At 36.3% G+C, this 22,002-nt stretch overlaps 1 protein-coding gene across 2 annotated transcripts in view; it reads left to right on the top strand.

Annotated features, from left to right (window-relative positions):
- The window catches only part of CDK13 (cyclin dependent kinase 13), a 123,982-nt gene that overhangs the window by 19,801 nt on the left and 82,179 nt on the right, over nt 1-22,002 (top strand). For both annotated transcript variants that reach the window (XM_047695534.1, XM_047695533.1), the window contains exons 2-5: nt 8,244-8,885; nt 15,978-16,148; nt 17,565-17,704; nt 19,170-19,340. In XM_047695534.1, coding sequence (XP_047551490.1) covers nt 8,244-8,885; nt 15,978-16,148; nt 17,565-17,704; nt 19,170-19,340 — 1,124 coding nt within the window. The remainder of the gene's footprint in view (nt 1-8,243; nt 8,886-15,977; nt 16,149-17,564; nt 17,705-19,169; nt 19,341-22,002) is intronic.

Below are 22,002 nucleotides of genomic sequence, written 5' to 3'. Positions count from 1 at the left end.
ACCAGTATATGGCAAATTACATACGAATATTTAGAATTTTGATTGAGAACGTAACAAGAGGGATGATTGGGAAAGGCTTTTGAAAAATTGCTACTACTTTACTGTTTCTCAGTTTAGAAGGCATTTTTTTCCTGGTTTTATTAAGATATAATTGACAAAATTAGGGACACCTGAGTGGCTCATTGGTTGGGTGTCTGCCTTTGCCTCAGGGGCCCAGGTCATGATTTCAGGGCCCTTGATGGAGCCCAAGTTTTTGCTTCTGCCCCTTCCCCCCATGCTCTCCTGTTCCCAAATAAATAAATTTTTAAAAAAAAGAGATATAATTGACAAAATTAATATATTTAAAGTATCACTTTGATGATTTGATACATGTATATATTGTGAAAGGATTCCCATAATCAAGTAATACATCCATCATCTCATACATTTATTTTTTTGTGTGGCTAGAGTTCTTTTTTTTTTTTTAATTTCAGTTATGCAGTATTATCAACTGTAGTCGTCATGTTACACATTAGATCCTCATACCTCATTAATCTTCTAACTGAAAGTTTGTATCCTTTTACCAGCTTCTCCTTTTTTCCCCTCCCTCTCAGCTCCTGGAAATCACCCTTTATTTTGTGAGTTTGACTTTTATAAGATTCCATACATAAGTGATACAGTGCCATATTTGTCTTTCTCTGGCTTATTTCACATGGCATAAAGCTTTTTAGGCTTATTTGTGTTGTTCTAAATGGCAGAATTTCCTTCCTTTTTAAAGCCTGTATTGTATTCCATTACACAGCCATGTATACACACCACATTTTGTTTATCCATTCATCTGTTGATGGACACTTGGGTTGTTTTTGTACCTTGCTATTGTGAATAGTGCCGCAGTGAACAGGAGAGTACAGGTATCTCTTTGAGCTAATACTTTCATTTCCTTTGGCTTATATACTCAGAAGTGGGATATCTGGATCACTTCGTAGTTCTCTTTTTAACTTCTAGAGTAATCTCTCAATATTATTTTTCATAGTGCTGTATTAGTTTACATTCTCACCAGCAGTGTACAAGGGTTCTTTTTTCTCTACATCCTCACCAGCATTTGTTATTGCTTATCTTTTTGATGATAGATATCCTAGCGGGTATGGTGATATCTTTGTAGTTTTGGATTTCATTTCACTGATGATTAGTGATATTGGGTGCCTTTTCAGATACTTGTTAGCTGTTTGGATGTCTTCTTTGCAAAAATATCTGTTCAGGTCCTTTGTCCACTTTTTAATTGGGTGTTTTGTTTTGTTTTGTTTTCCCTGTTTGAGTTACATGAGTTCCTTGGATATTTTGAATGTTAACTACTTACTAGATTTGTGTTTTGCAAATATTTTCTCCCATTCATAGCTTGCCTTTTCATTTTATTGATGGTTTCCTTTGCAGAGCATAGTTTTTTAGTTTAACATAGTCCTATTCTTTTATTTTTGCTTTGTTTTGTTTTTGGTGTCAAATATGAAAACCATTGCCAAAACCCAAGTCAAGGAGCTTATCCCCTGTGTTTTCTTCTAGGAGTTTTATGGTTTCAGGTCTTAAGTTTAAGTCTTTAATCCATTTTGAGTTGATTTTTGTGTTTGGTGTAAGATAGGGGTCCAATTTCTTTTCTTTCTTTATTTTTTTTTTGCATGTGGCTATCCAGTTTTCCCAACACCGTTTATGAAGAGAGTGTCTTTTCCCCATTGTATATTCTTGCCTCTTTTGTTGAAAATTAATTGGCCATATATATGTGGATTTATTTCTGGGCCCTTTACTGTGTTTCATTGATTTGTCCCCCCCCCCCCAATGCCAGTACCATACTATTTTGATTACTATGGCCTATAGCTTTGTAATACAGCTTGAAATCAGGAAGTGTGATGTCTCGAAATTTGCTTTTCTTTCACAATTGCTTTGGCTGTTCTGGGTCTTTGTGGTTCCATATGAATTTTAGGGTGGTGGTTTCTGTTTCTGTGAAAAATGCCATTGGAAATTTAATAGGGATTGCATAGACTCTGTAGATGGTTTTGTATAGTATGGACGTGTTAACAATACTAATTCTTACATTTCATTAGCCCTGAATATCTTTCCATTTATTTGTGCCTTCTTCAATTTCTTTAATCTGTTTCTTTCACTTACTTGATTAAATTTATTCCTAAGTATTTTATTCATTTTGATGCTGTTTATAAATGAATTTATTTTCTTTCTCTTTTCAGCAGTTTGTTGTTAGTCTGTAGAAACACAATTGGGGCACCTGGGTGGCTCAGTGGGTTAAGCCTCTGCCTTCGGCTCAGGTCATGGTCTCAGGGTCCTGGGATCAAGCGCCTCATCGGGCTCTCTGCTCAGCGGGGAGCCTGCTTCCCCCTCTCTCTCTGCCTGCCTCTCTGCCTACTTGTGATCTCTGTCGAATAAATAAAATCTTAAAAGAAAAAAAAAATACAATTGACCCTTGAAGAACACAGGTTTGAACAGTGTGGGCCCACTTATACATGGAATTTTTTTTCTTTTTTTCTTTTTTAGATTTTATTTATTTATTTGACAGAGATCACAAGTAGGCAGAGAGGCAGGCAGAAAGAGAGGAGGAAGCATGCTCCCTGCTGAGCAGAGAGCCCGATGCTGGGCTCCATCCCAGGACCCTGAGATCATGACCTGAGCCAAAGCAGAGGCTTTAATCCACTGAGCCACCCAGGCACCCCATGGAATTTTTTTTTTCCATAAATAGTACTGTAAATGTATTTCTTCTTTTTTATGATTATTTACTTACTTACTTATTTATTTATTTATTTTTAAGATTTTATTTATTAGAGAAAGAGAGCACGAGAAGGGGGAGGGTCAGAGGGAGAAGCAAACTCTGCTAAGCAGGGAGCCTGATGCTGGACTTGATCCTGGGACTTCAGTATCATGACCTGAGCTAAGGCAGTCACTTAACCAGCTGAGCCACCCAGGCACCCTTCTTTATGATTTTTTAAATAACATTTTCTTTTTAATAGCTTTTTTAAAAGAATACAGTATATAATGCATATAATATACAAAATATAAATTAACTGACTGTTTATGTTACTGCTAAGGGATCAGGTCAACAGAAGGCTATTGGTAGTTAAAAGTTTTTGGGGAGTCAAAAGTTAAAGGTGGATTTTCAACTGTACAGGAGGCCTCGGGCTCTCCTAACTCCTGCATTGTTCCCGGGTCAACTGTTGATTTTATATCCTGCAACTTTATTGAATTTGTTTATTAGTTCTAACATCCTTCTAGTGGTATCTTTGGAAGGGTTTTCTACAAACAGAAAATTTTACCTCTTTCTGATTTTGATGCTTTTTTTTTCTTTTTTAAAGATTTATTTATTTATTTTAGAGGGAGAGAGCATGTGCACACGCACACACACCCCCTGAGGGGGGAGAGGGAGAGAAATCCTCAGGCAGACTCCCCACGGATAGAGGAGTTGTTGCAGGGCTCAGTCCCAGGACCCTGAGATCACGACCTGAGGTAAAATCAAGAGTTTGACACTTAACCGACTGAGCCACCTAGGTGTGCTGCAGTTTCTTATGTTTTAAAAAGAAGATTTTGGGGAGCGCCTAGGTGGCTCAGTGGGTTAAGCCTCTGCCTTCGGCTCAGGTCATGATCCCAGAGTCCTGGTATCAAGCCCCACATCGGGCTCTCTGCTCAGCAGGGAGCCTGCTTCCTCCTCTCTCTCTGCCTGCCTCTCTGCCTACTTGTGATCTCTGTCAAATAAATAAATAAAATCTTTAAGAAAAATAAAATAAAATAAAAAGAAGATTTTGGGGGACACCTGGGTGGTTCAGGCAGTTAAGCATCTGCCTTTGGCTTGGGTCATGATTCTAGGATCCTGGGATCAAGCCCCGCATTGGGCTCCCTGCTTGGTGGGGGGGAGTCTGCTTCTACCTCTCCCACTCCCCCTGCTTGTATTCCCTGTGTCTCTCTCTCTGTCAAATAAATAATCTTTTTTAAAAAAAAAATCATTTATTTATTTATTTTGCCTAATTGCTCAGGTTAGGCCTTCCAGTATTATGTTGGGTAAAAGTGGTAAGAGTGGGTATTGTTCTGTTCCTGATCTTAGACATAAAGCTTTCAGCTTTTCATCATTGAGCATACAGTGTTAGCTGTGGGCTTGTCTTAAATGGCCTTTATTATGTTGAAGTATATTCTTTCTGTACTCAGTTTGTTTAGTTTTTATCATGAAAGGATGCTGAATTTTGTTAAACGCTTTTGTGATTATGTGATTTTTATCCTTCATTTTGTTGATGGGAAGTGGTTTTTATATCCCTTTGGGGAGGGTAATCAACAAGTTTTTCAAATGGGTACAACTGCTATTAGCATGTAAAAGAAGCAGGTTAGGGGTGCCTGGATGGCCTCAGTCCTTTGGGTGTCTGACTTTTGATTTCAGCTCAAGGGCTCACACTGGGCTTGGAGCCTGCTTAAGATTTTCTCTTTCCCTCTCCTCTCCTCCCCTTCCCCCTGGCATGTGTGCTCGTTCTCTCTCTCTTTCTCAAAACAAAATTAAAATACTCTTTATCATATACTAAATTCCCATACTAGAAAGAAAAGAAATAAGCAGAGTAGAAAGATTAGGCTTAAAAAATGTTGAAAATAGTGGCTACTGTATCAGACAGAACATGTATAGAACCCTATTATTTCAGAAAGTTGTGTGTTTTTTTTTAAGATTTTATTTATTTATTTGTCAGAGAGAGGAGAGAGAACGAGAGAGTGAGCGAGCGCATGCGCTCACAAGCAGGCAGAGTGGCAGGCAGAGGCAGAGAGAAAAGCAGGCTTCCTGCAGACCAAGGAGACGGATGTGGGACTTGATCCCAGGATTCTGGGATCATGACCCAAGCCAAAGGCAGCGGCTTAACCGAATGAGCCACCGACTGAGGCATCCCCAGAAAGTCCTTTTGGATAGCACCGTTCAGTGTTGTTTTATATAATAAGGGATTAGATCTTATTATAGTAAAATTATTAAGAATCAGTGTTTGCTAATTATGCACCATTTCAGAAGACCTGAACTCTTGGAGAGATTGTGTGATACAGTTGAGTGAATAGTACACTATGCTCTCCTTTCTAAGGAACACTAACCTAATTAACAGTGAACACTAACCAGTTGAGTTTCAGGATACTGAGTTTCTATTGTGGTTCTGCTTTGTGTTACATCAATTTGGAAACCTTAGAAACATAGAAAGTTCTCTTCCTGAAGAGATACTGTCATCTCTTGAAAACATTGGGACGCCTGGGTGGCAAAGTCGGTTGAGTGTCTGCCTTCAGCTCAGGTCATGATCCCAGCGTCCTGGGATCAAGTCTCATATCAAGCTCCCTGCTCAGTGGGGAGCCTGATCCTCCCTCTGCCTATTGCTCCCTCTTCTTGTGCGATCTCTCTCTTTCACAAATAAATACAATCTTAAAACAAAAAAAAGCTTAAAAAAACCCCATTAATAACAGACAAACAGCTAATACATATTCATTGCAGATTCTGTAGTATAGAAATAATTAGAAAAAAACCTTTTTTAGAAAGAAGAAAAATCTTATCTTTAAAAGAAGGACTTGCAGGGCGTCTGGATGGCTCAGTTGGTTAAGCAATTGACTCTTGGTTTTGGCTCAGGTCATGATCTGGGGTTGTGAGATTGAGCCCCAAGTTGGGCTCTGTGCTCAGTGCAGAGTCTGCTTGTCCCTCTCCCTCTCTCTCTCCCCACTCTTGCTCATGCCTTCCATCTGTGTCAAATAAATAAAATCTTAAAAAAAAAAAAAGAGGACTTGTAGTCTACCATCCATTTCAGTTCTTTTACTAAACTTCATGATGTAATTCATTATATAGTCTCAGAGATGCACTTTCTTACCTTCCTAACTTTATATGGCTGAAGTTAGGTCATTAGTAAAAATGACCTAAATTTGGATTTTGTGATTATATTTAATTTTGGGTTCCCAAAACATGTTACGAACATTAAATACATCATTGACATTTATTAGTAAATATGCACTTTGTGAAAGAATGCATGTTTACTAGGCCATGAAGTTAAAAAGTTAAGGAACTTTTAAAGAGAAACAGAGAAATTGGAGAGGAATGGAGGGTATGGTATGTTTTTTAAGTCTTTGCTGATAATGCTTATCCAGATTCTCTCCAGTAAAAAATAATTTAATAGGCCAAAGGTGGTAATTATGTTGGGATTTTACCTGATATATTTGTCTCTCTTTTCTTAGGTGAAACTTAGTGGCCATAAATCTCTCAGTTAAATATAATTTATGTGTCTGTATGAATTTGGTGACCAGAATCGTGTTAGTGTAGGAAAGTTAATTTAACAAAAGTTCTGGTGCTATTACCTCTGATGAAATGATAGTCTCTTTGCTCTCCTCCTGCTCTACCTTTCTGCTGCTCTAGAAGCATGGTCAGACTTGTTTTGAGGTCTAAGGGTCCGAAGGGAGAAAAAATAAAAAATGTGGCTGAGTATTTCATATTATGACATTTTTGGTTCTTATACTAAAGTTGTCTATTTAACAAAACATTTCCTTGCATTTCCACAAATACTTGTAAGCTCATTGGTAATTTTAATGAATATTTAATGATAAGCAAGTGTTAGATTTGAATGTTTTCTAAAGTGTTTCCATTAATCTAAAATAACGTTACATAAATACTATGTATAAAGTACCTCAGTGCTGAAGAGTAATTAGCCCTTAGTACATTTTGAAATCTTTTTGAAAAAATGAGGGCGAAGTTCAGTTTGTATTTGGGTTTATCTTAAACCTAAATATCATTTCGTTTTCATACTAGAATTGTAGAATGTTTCTCAGTATTTTCTTCCATGCTCTGTTAATGTCAAATATAAACAAGATTTCCAGTCCTTCCTTTTTCTCTCTGCCCATTTTAATTATGGGTTTTTAGGAGTTTTGTTGCCTTTATTTACCCTCTCCATGTAACTTCTACAAAATGTCAGCAGGAGCTATCTCCTCCACAGTGTATTAATTTGTGTATTGTGTTGACCTACCTACTTTCCAGTCAGAAGGTCTGGGTTTAAGACGGCATACAACCAAATCAGGCAAGGTTCTAGAAGGAAACGAACTAACTGAGATGGTTTAAGAGACTTCAGTGAAGGACTGCAGAGGTAGGGGTGGATTAAGGGAACCCACAAGGGATGTTTTTTTATAAGTTACAGCAGGAAGCTTCAAGGGACAGGGAAAATACAGTGTTATTAGAGCCTGGGGAGAGCTGTGGAGAAAGGGGTGCCTGACAGGAGCCATGATGGTTGGGTGACAGAACTTCTGTCAGAAAATGTGACCAAAAGGAGGGAGAGTGCTGGGAAAAAATAACCCAGCATTTTTCTACCTTCTGACCTACCAGTGACAGGTAGCACTGAAACCCAGAAGATGTGTCTGTTAAGATTAGCCTTCTTAGGCACAGAGTTGGGCAGAAGAGTATTGGAGGAAGAGGGTAGTGGTAGTAAGATAATTACCAGTACATTTACTGATAAGTATGGGATTGATTTTAGGTTACATGGTATTTTAGAATAAATTTCTAATCTGTAAACTGTAGATACTTCACTGGGGTTGATGTGAGCAATTAAAATGAGACGTGGCAGACATGTGAAAGTGCTATCATAGTGCCTTTGTCTGGTGAGTATTTTTTAGTTTTGATAAGCTATTGATTTGAAAACTTCAGCTTCCTTTCATGGGATGCTGTGCTGCATTTGTTTTACAGGAATTTTAGTTGCCACCGTACTTCTAAATATATGATAGGTTTTGTGTTTTCCAATAATTTTTGGGAAGTAATTACACAATCAGTATTAAATAGTTTCCAAAATTTAGAGACTGTATTTACTCTTTCATGATAGGCATTTATCTTTTTCACTCTTGCTTTGGACAGAGCACTGCTGACTTCTGAACTTGTGGGCAAGGATGCTTTTCAGGTGTAGAGATGGTCTCCCTGTTGAATGATTGGTCAGACTTGACCCTGCTGTTGCCACCATTGCTGTGTCCTTGTTGTATACATCTGTTTTCCAAGACAGCAGGGATGTCTTGTCAAACTTTTTCTCCTAACCTTACAGTATTTCTTCTCACAGAGATCTCCTTTCATCCAGTCTCACCTTTGAGCATTCATAGGCTAGACCAAGATCAATATAATCAAAATACATTATGATTTTGAAATTAAATAAATTTGTTTGATTTCACAGGCTTTAGTTCGCAGTTTTTATAAATTTAGAACTCACCTCTTCTGAATTACTGACTATATCTTCATTATTTTCCACCAGACGTTCTGCCAAATCCCGAAGCAGAAGCCCATATTCATCTAGGCATTCAAGATCTCGTAGCAGGCACAGATTGTCTAGATCCAGAAGTCGTCATTCTAGCATTTCTCCTAGCACACTAACTCTGAAGAGTAGCCTGGCAGCCGAGTTGAACAAGAATAAAAAAGCCCGGGCTGCAGAGGCAGCGAGGGCTGCAGAGGCGGCGAAGGCTGCTGAGGCCGCTGCCAAAGCTGCCAAAGCTTCTAACACTTCTACACCTACGAAGGGGAGCGCCGAGACCGGGGCCAGTGCGTCACAAACCAACCATGTGAAGGATGTGAAGAAACTGAAAACTGAACATGCACCTTCTCCCTCAAGCGGTGGAACTTTAAAAAATGACAAGGCAAAAACAAAGCCACCTCTTCAGGTAACAAAGGTGGACAATAACTTGGTTGTAGATAAAGCCACCAAGAAAGCAGTTGTAGTTGGGAAGGAGAGTAAATCTGCTGCTACAAAGGACGAACCAGTATCTCTTAAAGAGAAAACCAAACCACTTACACCAAGCTTAGGAGCCAAGGAGAAGGAGCACCATGTGGCTTTAGTGACCTCTACATTACCACCGTTACCTTTGCCTCCCATGCTGCCTGAAGATAAGGACACTGACAGGTAAGTGCCAGAGAGTGTTGTCACCAGCAGTTGAAAGAAAAGTTTGAAGTGAGAAGCTGTCTGACCCCCCCAGATAGAAAGGTTATATAAAAAAGTCATAAGTTGTCTTTATTATAAATGAAGCACATTGCTTGTGACAGAATTATAGTTTAAGAATTCCAGGAAGAATTTACTGTTGCCTTGGGATACAACGTATATTTCAGCTTGGGAATTGGAAATGCGCATAGTGTGTTTTCTTTAGCTTAGTGTTCCTTAATGACATTGTCAGAAACGTGACAGTTTATGAGAGACTCTACCCTGGGTGGTATGAAGCAGGTATACACCTGGTTATTTCTAGGTTTCTTCAGCGTCTTATAAATTTATCACTCTGGGTAGCATTATGAGTTTATAGTTTTTTAGACTTTCCTTGACCCTTTCGATTCTTTTGCAGTTTGGAGATTAATTATATGTTGCAGGAAACCCATAATGTGTTTGTTTTCCTTTAACGTGTTTATAAATTTCTATGTGAATATTGGGGGTGTGAGGTTTTTTTAAATTTTGAAACATTTTTATTTTTTAGAGATGAAGATAAGAGTGAGTTGAGTGTAAGATAAATGCAGTTCTAAGAATATCTCTGAAATGTATGCTAGGATAGAAGCATTATACTGCTGTGTAATATCTGTCTGTTATACCACTTAACATTTTTCATTTTCATTTTTATTTTTATGGAGAAATAAAGCTGTTCTCCCCTCATTTTCTGTTAAAAAACAGCTATGTGAGCAGTTCTCCTAGCTGACATCTTTATAGAATTTGAAAAGTGGATGAAAATGTTGTGTGGGTAGGTCTTTCAAGTGCTCATTTTGGCTGGCATTACAAAAATTTTATAATTTAAAACAAAAAAGAAATCATAATTCCTGTGTTTTATGCCCTCTGTGATGTCTTTTTTCTATAATCAAAAATGTTGCCAAGAGATCTCGTTCAATATAATCAGGTATTCACCAATTATATCACTCTAATTATGGTATTTACAGGTTCGACTGTTCTCTAGGAACACTGAAAGTTCATAACAGAGTAGTGATTTATAATTTGGATGAGTCCAGGAATGGGCTCTCCATCACAGGGAGGCATGAATACAGAACTGAGTCACTTCATTAGTGAGCGAATAACCCAGTTGCGAAGAATCCAGTAATTCTGAGGGTGCCTGGGTGGCTCAGTCAAACATCTGACTCTGGCTCAGGTCATGATCTTGGGGTCCTGGGATTGAGCCCGAATCAGGCACCCCACTTGGTGGGAGTCTGCTTGTCCCTTCCTGCCAGCTCCCCACCCCCTGCCATTTGTGCTCTCTCTATCTTAAATAAACAAATAAAATCTTAAGGAAAAAAAAATTCAGTAATTCTGGGCCAGTGAGACTCGTTTTCTACTTTATTCTTCATATATGCTTTGGAAGTAAATTTTTACTGGTGGTTTCTTCAAGAACTCAACATATATGCAAGTGAGTGCTTAAGGAGGGTATTCTTCGTGCATCTGTTTTTAATGGGGTGATGGTAGATGTCATGCTTATCATTAAAAATTTTTTAAAAAAGATTTTACTTATTTATTTGACAGAGAGAGACAGCGAGAGAGGGAACACAAGCAGGGGGCGTGGGAGAGGGAGAAGCAGGCTTTCTCCCTAGCAGGGAGCCCGATATGGGGCTTGATCCCAGGACCGTGGGATCATGGCCTGAGCCGAAGGCAGATGCCTAACGAATAAGCCACTGAGGCGCCCCTAAAAGAATATTTTGACCCACCTTCTTCTCTGTCTCTTCTGCTTTTCTCTTCTATTGCATGACTGCTCTTCTTTCTTTGAAGGTGTCTGTATATTTCATGAATACAGTACATGGATACTACTACTAATTTGTGTGGCCAAAGGTCAGTTCAACACTAGTCACTCTTCTTTTTGATGCTCTAAATGTCAGTGGGAACTCCTTTAAGCTGACTTATTTGTCCTTTTGACATGACCTATTTATTTTTGAGTACTTTCTGGCCAGGTAATATCTTTTAGGCTTACTTTGAACTTTGCTTCTCTTCCAGACCTGGAATTTATTATTCTCTGAAAATCACAAGGTAGACTGTTAAACTGTATGCTTTCGTATAATAAATTGATTTTTTTAAAAAATTAGGATCAGGGGCACCTGGGTGGCTCAGTCGTTAAGCGTCTGCCTTCGACTCGGGTCATGATCCCAGGGTTCTGGGATCGAGCCCCCCGCATCGGGCTCCCTGCTTGGTGGGGAGCCTGCTTCTCCCTCTCTCACTCCCCCTGCTTGTGTTCCCTCTCTCGCTGTGTCTCTCTGTCAAATAAATAAATACAATATAAAAAAAAATTAGGATCATATTATGCATAATACTCCTTGACTTGTTTTTTTCATTAATGTATTAGAGACCTTTCCGTGTCGATATATAGATAGGTTTAATATTCCTATCTATAAGAATGGATAAATCATGGAGTGCCTGAGTGGCTCCGTGGGTTAAGCCTCTGCGTTCGGCTCCGGTCATGATCTCAGGGTCCTGGCATCGAGCCCCCCTGCCTGCTGCTTTGCCTACTTGTGATTTCTTTCTCTGTCAAATAAATAAATAAAATCTTAGAAAAAAATGGATAAATCATGCTCTTATTTACTATCCAGCTATTGATTAAGGGATACGTAGATTTATAATTTTTTGTTACCAAACTCTATATTAATATTTTATGTGTATGAGAGCAATTTTTATAGGATCATTACCAGGTTAAAGTATATACACTTATTTTTAAATTTTTATTATTTTTTAAAGATTTTATTTACTTGAGAGAAAGCAGGGGGTGGATGGGCATAGGGAGAGGGAGAAGCAGACACCCCACTGAGAAGGGAGCCCAATGTGGGGCTTGCTCTCAGGACCCTGGGAGCTGAAGGCAGCCCTTAACCAACTCAGCCACCTAGGCACCCCCGCCGCCAAATTGTACTTTAATAAGACTGTTACCAATTTATTAGTCCTTAAAATATAGAATTATTTAATTTTGCATTTTTCTGATTATTGAAATATAGCAACTTTCTGAATACTTGTTGGGTATTTATTTTTTCCAGAACTACTTGTTCATATCTCATGCTAACTTTTCCTTAACATGTTTTCCTTTTTCTAACTGAGTTGTAGGTGCTCCTTACGTTAGGATCTTGATCTTTGCTTATCAGAGTCTTTTTGCTTGTCTTTGACATTTATTTGTTTTGGTTTTGGCTATTTTCTTTTTTTTTTTTCATTTTTAAATATAGTCGGATCTAATAATTTTTTCTTTATATCTTACGGGTTTATAAAGTTAAAAAGATTAAGTCAAGTCACACAAATTTTCTTTTTTGTTTATTACATGAAGAAGAAAGATGCTCTCCCCCATCTCCCATGTAGACTGATAAGATCCAGTTGTTTCTAACAACATTTACTGAAAAATCCATAATTTGTGGTGCCATATATAAAAATTATTATGGATACCTGTGTTTCTGGACTATTTTCTATTAACATGTTTTATTATTTCTTTGCCAGTACTTCTTTGTTTTAACTTCTTTAGGCATGATACATTGGTTCTCAGATTTGAGTTTCTGCTGTAGGGGTAGGCAGCTAATACAAAAGTGAAGGGGTGGAATGAATTACTAATTAGCGAATAGCTCTGCCATTCAGTCTCCGCTTCAGTGTTGCTGAAGCCCACATAAATTGGGGCCCAGTGTTGCTAGAGCTTTTGATACTTTTTTTTTTAAGGAAGCCTGAAATCTGAATCTTCTGATTTAAAAATATTGGCAATTTAATTCATAGTTTTTTATAAAACATTGGGTAGACCATAATACATATTCCTTGACTTCATCCAATCTTGGGCTTCTGGTTTGTGATCTTTTAAAATAGGGTTGACCACATGACAGGGCAAATTGCACTTAATTACTCTTTTTCAGAAGTTTTTTGGCAGATTTTTTGCCTTTATTCTTGACAGATTTTATAGTCAGTCTGCTTGTCAAGTTACTTTAAATTGTTTGGGACTCGACCAAACGTAGATTAATTTGGAGACTGATGGCTTTACCATATTACAATTTTCCATACAAAAACATGGTTTCTTTCTGTTCATTCAGATCCGGTTTTATGTTCATCAGCCCTATCTTTTAATTTTCTTCTATTGATCTTGTATATTTCTTGTTGAGGTACTTTATTGTTTTTGTTGCTAGAACACGTGGGAACTTTTAAAAATCACACTCCTGGGGCACCTGGGTGGCTCAGTGGGTTAAAGCCTCTGCCTTCGGCTCAGGTCATGGTCCCAGGGTCCTGGGATCAAGTCCTGAATCGGGCTCTCTGCTTGGCAGGGAGTCTGCTTCCCTCTCTCTCTGTCTCTTCCTGCCTCTCTGCCTACTTGTGACCTCTGTCTGTCAAATAAATAAATAAATAATCTTTAAAAAATAAAAAAATTAAAATCACACTCCCTATTTGTTTATTACAAGTACTCAGTTAAAATAATGATATTTTTAATCACATAGTGTTATTCTTGGAAAGTTAGTATTTCATTTCTCTGAAGTCTGGAAGCCTTGCTGACTTTGGTAGTTCATGTAATAATATATATCAATATAGGCAGTCTCTTAAATTTTAAATTATAAGTAAAATTAAGATTTTTAGTTTTTCCCTCTAGAAATGTTCATTTGAATATTCAGCCTAATGAGAATTTTTGACTAAAACCTTACAAGTAAGAAACTATAGTTTTCTAAGTAAGTTATTAGAGATAGGTTTATTTTCAGGTACAGTTCATGTGGTATCTTTTTTAGAAGGAAGCTTTTACTCTCTTTCAATCCTGATTTAGCTACCCTTCAGCTGCATTACTCTAGGAAGCCCTTTGTGTAGTACTTTATCCTGCTGCTTATTTGACTGTGTTCTCCCAATGACCGTCCAAGCCCCTTTCTGAGAGGAGTTCTATCTTTCTTTTTTTTTTTTTAAGATTTTTTTTTTTATTTATTTGTCAGAGAGAGAGGAGAACGAGCGAGCACAGGCAGACAGAATGGCAGGCAGAGGCAGAGGGAGAAGCAGGCTCCCTGCCAAGCAAGGACCCGATGTGGGACTCGATCCCAGGACGCTGGGATCATGACCCGAGCAGAAGGCAGCTGCTTAACCAACTGAGCCACCCAGGCGTCCCTGAGAGGAGTTCTATCTTAATGTGTTTGTTATTGTCTTTGCTGTTAAACACCAGTGCCTTACCTAATACCTAGCACATAGAAGCATGAAAGCAATGTGCAAATGGACAAAACATTAGTACTGAAAAGTGGGCTGTGTGATACTATTATTTATTTATTTATTTTTGAGGGAGAGAGAGAGAGAGAGAGAGAGAGAGAGGGGACACTTGGCACAGCATTGGGTGGGGTAGGGCAGGGCAGAGGGAGAGGGAAAATCTTGCACAAGCTCCCTGCTAAGCATGGAGCCTCATGGCTCAGTCTCACTACCCTGAGATCATGACCTGAGTCAGTTAAGATTAAGAGTCAGTTGCTTGGGGCGCCTGGGTGGCTCAGTGGGTTAAGCCGCTGCCTCCGGCTCAGGTCATGATTTCAGGGTCCTGGGATCGAGTCCCACATCAGGCTCTCTGCTCAGCAGGGAGCCTGCTTCCCTCTCCCTCTCTGCCTGCCTCTCCGTCTACTTGTGATCTCTCTCTGTCAAGTAAATAAAAAGTTGCTTAACCCACTCAGCCACCCACGTGCTCCCATACCATTACTATAAAAATAAAACTACAAACCAATTTCCTTTTGAGCATATTTTCTCTGTTAAAGAACTTCTGGAGTGCCTGGGTGGCTCAGTCAATTAAGCCTCTGAGTCTTTATTTTGGCTCAGGTCATTATCTCGGGTGGTAGGATCCAACCCTCAGTGGGGTCCATGTTCAGTGCGGAGTGTGCTCTGGGTTCTCTCTCTCCCTCTCCCAATGCCCCGCCCCTGCTTAGTCATTCTCTGACACGAGTGCGTGCGCACTCTCTCTCTCTTTCCTCCTTTCTCTCTCTCAAATAAATAAATGAGATCTTAAAAAAAAAAAAAGTTCTAGTGAGTAACACAAGGTTATGAAGAAAAGGCACGATTTTGTTATAGTTATTGGTAAATGGTTTTTATCAGATGGTATTAAATCATGCATTTGTACAACAATATTAATGTTCAAAATGAATAAGAGAAGTTAAAATGATTTACTTCGCTAATGTATTGGTAATTTGTGACCCCAGTAGTATAGTCTCATTAAACTTTTTCATTTTGGGACTCATAACTGATATGAAACTGTGGGAAGTCCAAATTCTACTATCATAAGATTCTCTTTCAAGAAATATCTTATTATTAAAGAGATTTTTTTAGTAACTGGGAGGTTTAGTTTACTCAAATTACCTAGTTAAGATATATTTTATGCATTCAAAAAAGTACAGAACTAACAACTTAAATTTTTACCTGTAACATCAGTAAGCTAGAACCTTAAAAAATTTTCAAAGAATTATTGTCTAGTTTAAGAAAATTAACCCTATAAAGGGGCAAAGCTAGACTAGTTGTGGTTATTTAAATGGGCAAGATAAATAATAGCATGTAGTGTTATTTCTTAGAAAACCTCTTTATGTCTCTCTAATAGTATCAAACAAAACGCAATCACAAAACTATTCAATTTTTCTGTGAAGCATGGCAAGTTGACTTTTTTAGTATTAATTTACAATTTTGTAGTAATTCTGTATCATCTTTAAAAGTATACTTTTTTTTTTGAACAGTGCTACATTTGCATAAACATTATGGTACTACAGAAAGTCCCCATATACCCTCTAGTTAGTTTCTTCATTATTAACATCTTATATTAGAACGGTACCTTTGTTACAATCAGTGAACACATATCAGTACATTATCGTAACTAAACTTCACACCTTGTTCAGATTTCCTTAGTTTTTCTCTAATTCTGTATCATTTTTACCCCCCCAATTTTTTATTTTGTAATTGAATATAGTACATTATTTTAACTGGAAAGTAAAGAAACTTAGTTTAGTATTTTGCCATTGCTATTTAAGTGTGAGATGTGGCTGCACTTTTATTTCTCAGATGTTTGGGTTTTATTTGTGTGACTCCTTTCTCTTTTAGCTTACGAGGAAATATTTCAGTAAAAGCGGTTAAAAAAGAAGTAGAGAAGAAACTCCGATGTTTACTTGCTGATTTACCACTGCCCCCAGAGCTACCAGGAGGAGATGATCTCTCAAAGAGTCCAGAGGAAAAGAAAACAGCAACACAGTTACATAGTAAAAGGAGGCCTAAGTATGTGCTTGCTTTCCGCCTGCTCTTACATTGGCCAGAAATGATTCTGGGTCATCATAAAATCATAAAACAAAAAATTAAGATTTAAAATAATAAAAAGTGTATTTATTCTTTAAACTTAAGTATATGAATAAATTCTAGAGTTCTAAAAAAATTTCATAATTCCCTGCATCCCTATTCAAAATGACTAATAAAACCAGATTTAATTTTCTCTCACAGTTTGTAATGTATTAATTTCTTGGGTTATTATATGTTAAAGATAATTTCTATAATTAAGATATTTAAATAATACAAAACACTAAAATTGGAGAAGATGGAAGTCAGCATTCAGTGAGCCCAAACAAAATTAGTAATGGGCAAGCTGCTGTGTTTTCCTTTGCTTTTTAGCTCCATTTGCTCCCCTAACTAAATGTATTTTTCATTCTGCAAGAGGTGGAGTGGAAGAAGGTTTGAAATCTGTATCCTAAATTAGCTTCAAGTAAGTGCCTAGAACCAACTCTTTCCCTTGAAACCTGTTTATCAGTTAAAGGGGGAGAACACTGATTCTTTTTTTTTTTTTTTTTTTTCTACTTAATCAAGGGAAAGTGTGAGTAAGAACTTGAGTTAGATCTGATTTTAGAATTGCCGTTCAGGTGCCTAGCGAGAGTATGATGTGATTTCCTAGTATAGAGTAGAAAACTAGAAAGCTTTTAAAATTCTGAGTTTTGTAGCTTTATTCCTTTAGTGAGTTTCTGTTACATACCAGAATATTGAGAGACTACAAAATTACCTATTTTTTTTAAGAATGTCAAATATTTGCCATATATATATACACATATATATATATATATATGACACATACACAGACACACATACACAGGGTGGATTACTGAGAGTTGATTATAGTAATACTTTTGTACTTTCTTGGACTAAAAATCCTTCTTGTGTTTTCATTTTTAAGGTAATTTCATCGAGCCATAAGTTTAAATTTGTCAATAAGCTTTATAGTTAGATTTTTTGGTAATATTCATTATCAAACTTGTTTCTTGGAAAATGAGTGATACATATATATATATAATGGATGAAAAGAAAAACTTCTGGAAGTTGGTTAGAGAACGTTGACTCTTTGTATTAGTGTTGGTTTTATCCATTCATTGAAAATTGCATTATATTTTTGAAAGTTCTTCATACAAGCTTTACTTCTTTTTCTCAGCTTGTTCGTCTATAGAAGAAGAGCTGGTATGGAGAAATGATGCCTTGACTTTCATGATAATTTATAATAGCAAATTACAGTGTTACTTGTCTTACATGATCAAAAATGTTCGAGGGTGGGGGGAAATAAAGGATTTAAGATTGGGGGAGGGTGGGTATTAAGTATTAAACAGTTTATTCAGCTTGCTTGATTGCATATAAAAACTCCAGAACTATATTTGATAGAATATGTGGGCCTCGCTATGGTGAAATCAAAGAAAAAGATATTGACTGGGGAAAGCGCTGCGTGGATAAATTTGATATCATTGGAATTATTGGAGAAGGTACCTATGGACAAGTTTACAAGGCCCGGGATAAAGACACTGGTAAGTGTGTCAGCTGCTGTGGATCTCTAGATCTATTGAATGTACTTATTTATTTTTCTCTTCAAATGTGTAATTTGAAGTTTTTTTTTTTTTAAGTTAAATTTGAATTTATTATGCTTTTGTTTAATCTTTTTTGTTTTATATGTGCGCTTAACGTAAGGTATGAATACCTGTAAATGGGTATGTAAATATTTTTAAAGTTTTTTAGCATTTGTGATGTGTAGTATGATAGGATTTTGATTTCTTTAATTGTGAATAAATTCTTATGTTATTAGTAATCAGGGAACAAAAGTATCTTGACCAACTTAGTAGTAAATTTTGTTGTATTAAGTCTTATGTAACACTTTTTATTTTACCCAAAATATTCTTCTTTTGAAGTTACCCTTTGTTTGGAGGCTAGATTTAGCAGCCTAATCTTCTAGAACATAATCAGGAACCTGAGAGAAAGTTTTAAAAGTTTTTGCAGCAGAGTAAAAAAGTAACTATGTTAGAGGCTATGTATTTTAGGAGGTAATGGGTAGAGCCTGTACTTAATCTTTACTTATAATTCCTTGTTAAAATAAACCAGTAGATTAAAATAGCAGAGTTATTTGAAGCCATTTAGTATAAGAAAACTCTGGAGGGCAATTATAGCATAGAGTAATAATATTTATAATGATTCTGTATTATCAAAAAGATTAAATTATAACTTCTAGAAGCTGTTTATTAAACAAGGAATCCTACATTTTAGACTTCTGTCAAAAAGAATCAAGGAAGTTTTGATAATTAAAAGCATAAATGTTATAAATGTCCTTTTGGAAAATATTTAAGTACAGAATTCCTTTTTTCTCCAAAGAAGTGGAATGATAGTGAATTTTTTCTTATAATGGGATATGTGTTTGTGTGTTCTATTTAATAGTTAGATCTTACCTGATCAGAACTCATTGATATCTGAATTGTGAAGCCATTTAGTGAAGTGGGAAGAGCAGAAATACTTTTGAGATAGCTGATTCAGATTTTGAATCCCAGTTTCACTACTAGGCAGCTGGGAAGCCTTGTACAAGTTAATATGTCTGAGCTTATTTTCTCACCTTCACAATGTACAAAACCTTCTCTGTTCAGAGATTTTATGCATGTATAAGCATATTGGGTAAATTTATCCTCCCCTCCTTCACTTTTTAAAATTAGTAGTGTAATACATTTACTGTTCATCACATCATCTGCTTTTTTTACTTAATATATCTCGGAGAGCACAAAATAACAGTACTTATGTACCTACCCCATCCTTTTTAACAGTCGTATAGTATTCCACAATTTGGGTAAATATTTTATAATTCTATCTAACCAGAGACTTAATTTCTTGTACTATGAACATTGTAATTTCAAGAGGTAGGAACAGGTATTATGAATTAAAATAAAGTTAAAATTAAGAAAAATGTCATTTTGTTTTATCATCTAGTAACTTGATCTTACTTAATTTTTATAGGAGAAATGGTAGCCCTAAAGAAAGTACGTCTAGATAATGAAAAGGAAGGCTTTCCAATTACAGCAATTCGAGAAATTAAAATTCTCCGGCAGCTTACCCACCAGAGTATTATCAATATGAAGGAAATAGTGACTGATAAAGAAGATGCTTTGGATTTTAAGAAGGATAAAGGTATGCATATATATTTACATAACCAGTTCAGCATATGCATGATGTTGCTAACTTGGAGATTTTGTCATAGGTATTGATCGGTTGAGTAATTACTGGGTACATAAAACTATTGCATTAATGTCATACTCTAATTTTAAATGTGGTTGAGCTGAAGAATTAATTTACTTTAATAGTTTTTGAGTCACCTTAGTAAACAAAAAAGTGTATTTGTCAATAGTAGTAGTTTTTTTTAACATGAATGCATAATTTTTAGTCTGCTTTTTTTAGTTGTTGAAAAATAATTTATAGTAGTACAGAATATATTTACCTTACATTTTTTAATATCATGCCTTAACATATAAGGAAACTTTATGGTAAACATGTTATTTCTGAAGGTGTGGAGGCCAAAATCTTATCTGAAATTGACTTTAATAAACTATAGTGGCATATGCTTGATATTTAGTAGAAAAGCTAAGAAGAAATTAGCATGATTATTAAAGTAGTTATTATAAGGGATATGGTGAGTAAAAGGTTCTACTTCTGCTAGGTTTTGGAACTTCAGAGTAAGATGTCGGAACCAAGTTGACTCAATTATAATCTGTAGTTTTCAAAGAGAAAGAGTAAAATAGGTACGTTTTGATTGAACACGGTATTTAGCCCCCTCCCATCCCCAACTTACACAGATGCATATGTGTGTGCACACACCCACACTTACTCTTCTAGGGAACATTATCAAAATGATTGACATAATACATGGTAATTTTGTAGAAAGGAACTTCTTTTGTCAGTATTCTGTATGTACTGTGAAGATAATTAGAATCGTCTTTTTAATTGGGGTCCTTTCCATTAGTTTTTGTCCGTGATAATACCCATATTCCTTAGTTTGATTTGTAATCCAGTTTGTACTTTTCACCTTATTTTTTTTATTCCTTTATGTAGTAGAAAGGTGTGACTTGTGCTGCAATGTCTGGAATTCATGACTTTGCTTATGAGTAGTGCAACCTTATTAGCAAGTTCTTAGCTCTTCTGAGAGCTCTTACCTCCTCCTTCTTTGATCTTTAGGATCATGCCCCTGCCTATTTCTTTACCCTCATCTCTGCCGTTTTTCTGGTTTTCCACCAAGCTTCAGTCATATGGGTGCTTTGAGTTGTCAAATATGCCAATGTGCTTCTCTGTCTTAGAAGTCTTTACATGTGCAGCTTTCTGGGCTTACGCTTCACCCCCAACACTCATGCGTATACACGCACGCATGCATGCACACACACATGTGCACACCCCATTTGGAAGGCTGACTTCTCATCCTCTGGGTCTCTGAATGTTACTTTATTTATCAGTGAGGCCTAACTGGACCACTTTCTATTTTATGTAGACACGTGCAACTTAAAAGGCTTATTTTTTTCTTCATAACTTTTCCAAATAACTGATTTGTTACTTGTTTTCTCCACATGAGGATGGGAATCATATCTGTTTTATTCATTATTAGAACCCTTACTGGTTAGCTCACTGGTTAGGCCATGGAAGAAGATACTATGAATAACTGATTGCTGGATGTGTAAGTCAGCTCTAGTTATTATATCCTGTCCATACTTTAAATGACTTTTTAAAAGACTGTTATCTTTGAACATAAAAGTATTCATAGTTTTCCTTGTATTATATTTATGGCTATAAGTTATTTTCCTTACTATATTATAAATTCCCTTGAGTACTTTGTTTTTTGTTTTGTTTTGTCTCCCCCACAATGCCTAGCACTGTATTTTACAAATCATAGAATTTCATATATTTGCTTCCTCATCATCTTTTCCCCCCACCATAATCCTGTTCATAATTATTGGAATCATGATAAATAAGAAAAAGTGTTTTACTACACGAGAAGTTACATTCAGATGCCAAGTATTAGTTAAATATAGTACAGTATGTCGGGGATATAATCATGGGATATAATTTATGTCAGCATAAAATTCTCTTTCAAAATTATTGAGATATAATTGACATTATATTAGTTTTAACTAATATAAGGATTATATTAACATATAATATATATAATATTTAACATAAGGATTTAATATTACATATATTGTGAAATGAGCACTGCAATAAATCCAGTTAACATTCTGGATTTTTGTGTGTGTGTACACATAGAACATTTTTTGTGTGTGTGTGTGATGAGAACTTCTAAGATCTTTCTTAGTAACTTTCAGCTATCGATACAGTATTTTTAACTATAGTAACCATACTGTGTATTACATCCTCATGACTTATTTATTTTATTATTGGAAATTTATACCTTTTGACCCCTTTTGCCCATTTTGCTACCTCCTATTTCCTGCCTCTGGTAGCCACCAGTCTGTTCTCTGTATCTATATATATATATTTTTTTTAAATTCTTGTTTTTTGTTTTGGGTTTTGCATATAAGTGAGATCATACGATATTTGTCTTTCTCTATTTGACTTCTTAGTACAGAGCCCTCAAGGTCCATTCATGCTCTTGCAAATGTCAAGAGTTCCTTTTATTTTATGACTGAATATTCCATTGTATATTTATAATACATTTTCTTTACTCATTCATCTTTTGATAGACATTTAGGTTGCTTCCATGTCTTGGCTATTTTGAGTAATGCTGCAGTGAACGTGGTGGGTGCATATATCTTTTTGAGTTAGAGTTTTCTTTTGGATAAATAACCAG

Source organism: Lutra lutra, chromosome 11, assembly GCF_902655055.1.
Source record: "Lutra lutra chromosome 11, mLutLut1.2, whole genome shotgun sequence".
In the NCBI taxonomy this organism is placed as follows: Eukaryota; Metazoa; Chordata; class Mammalia; order Carnivora; family Mustelidae; genus Lutra; species Lutra lutra.
Note: the sequence above shows the minus strand (reverse complement) of the source record. Positions and strands in the feature narration are given on the sequence as shown.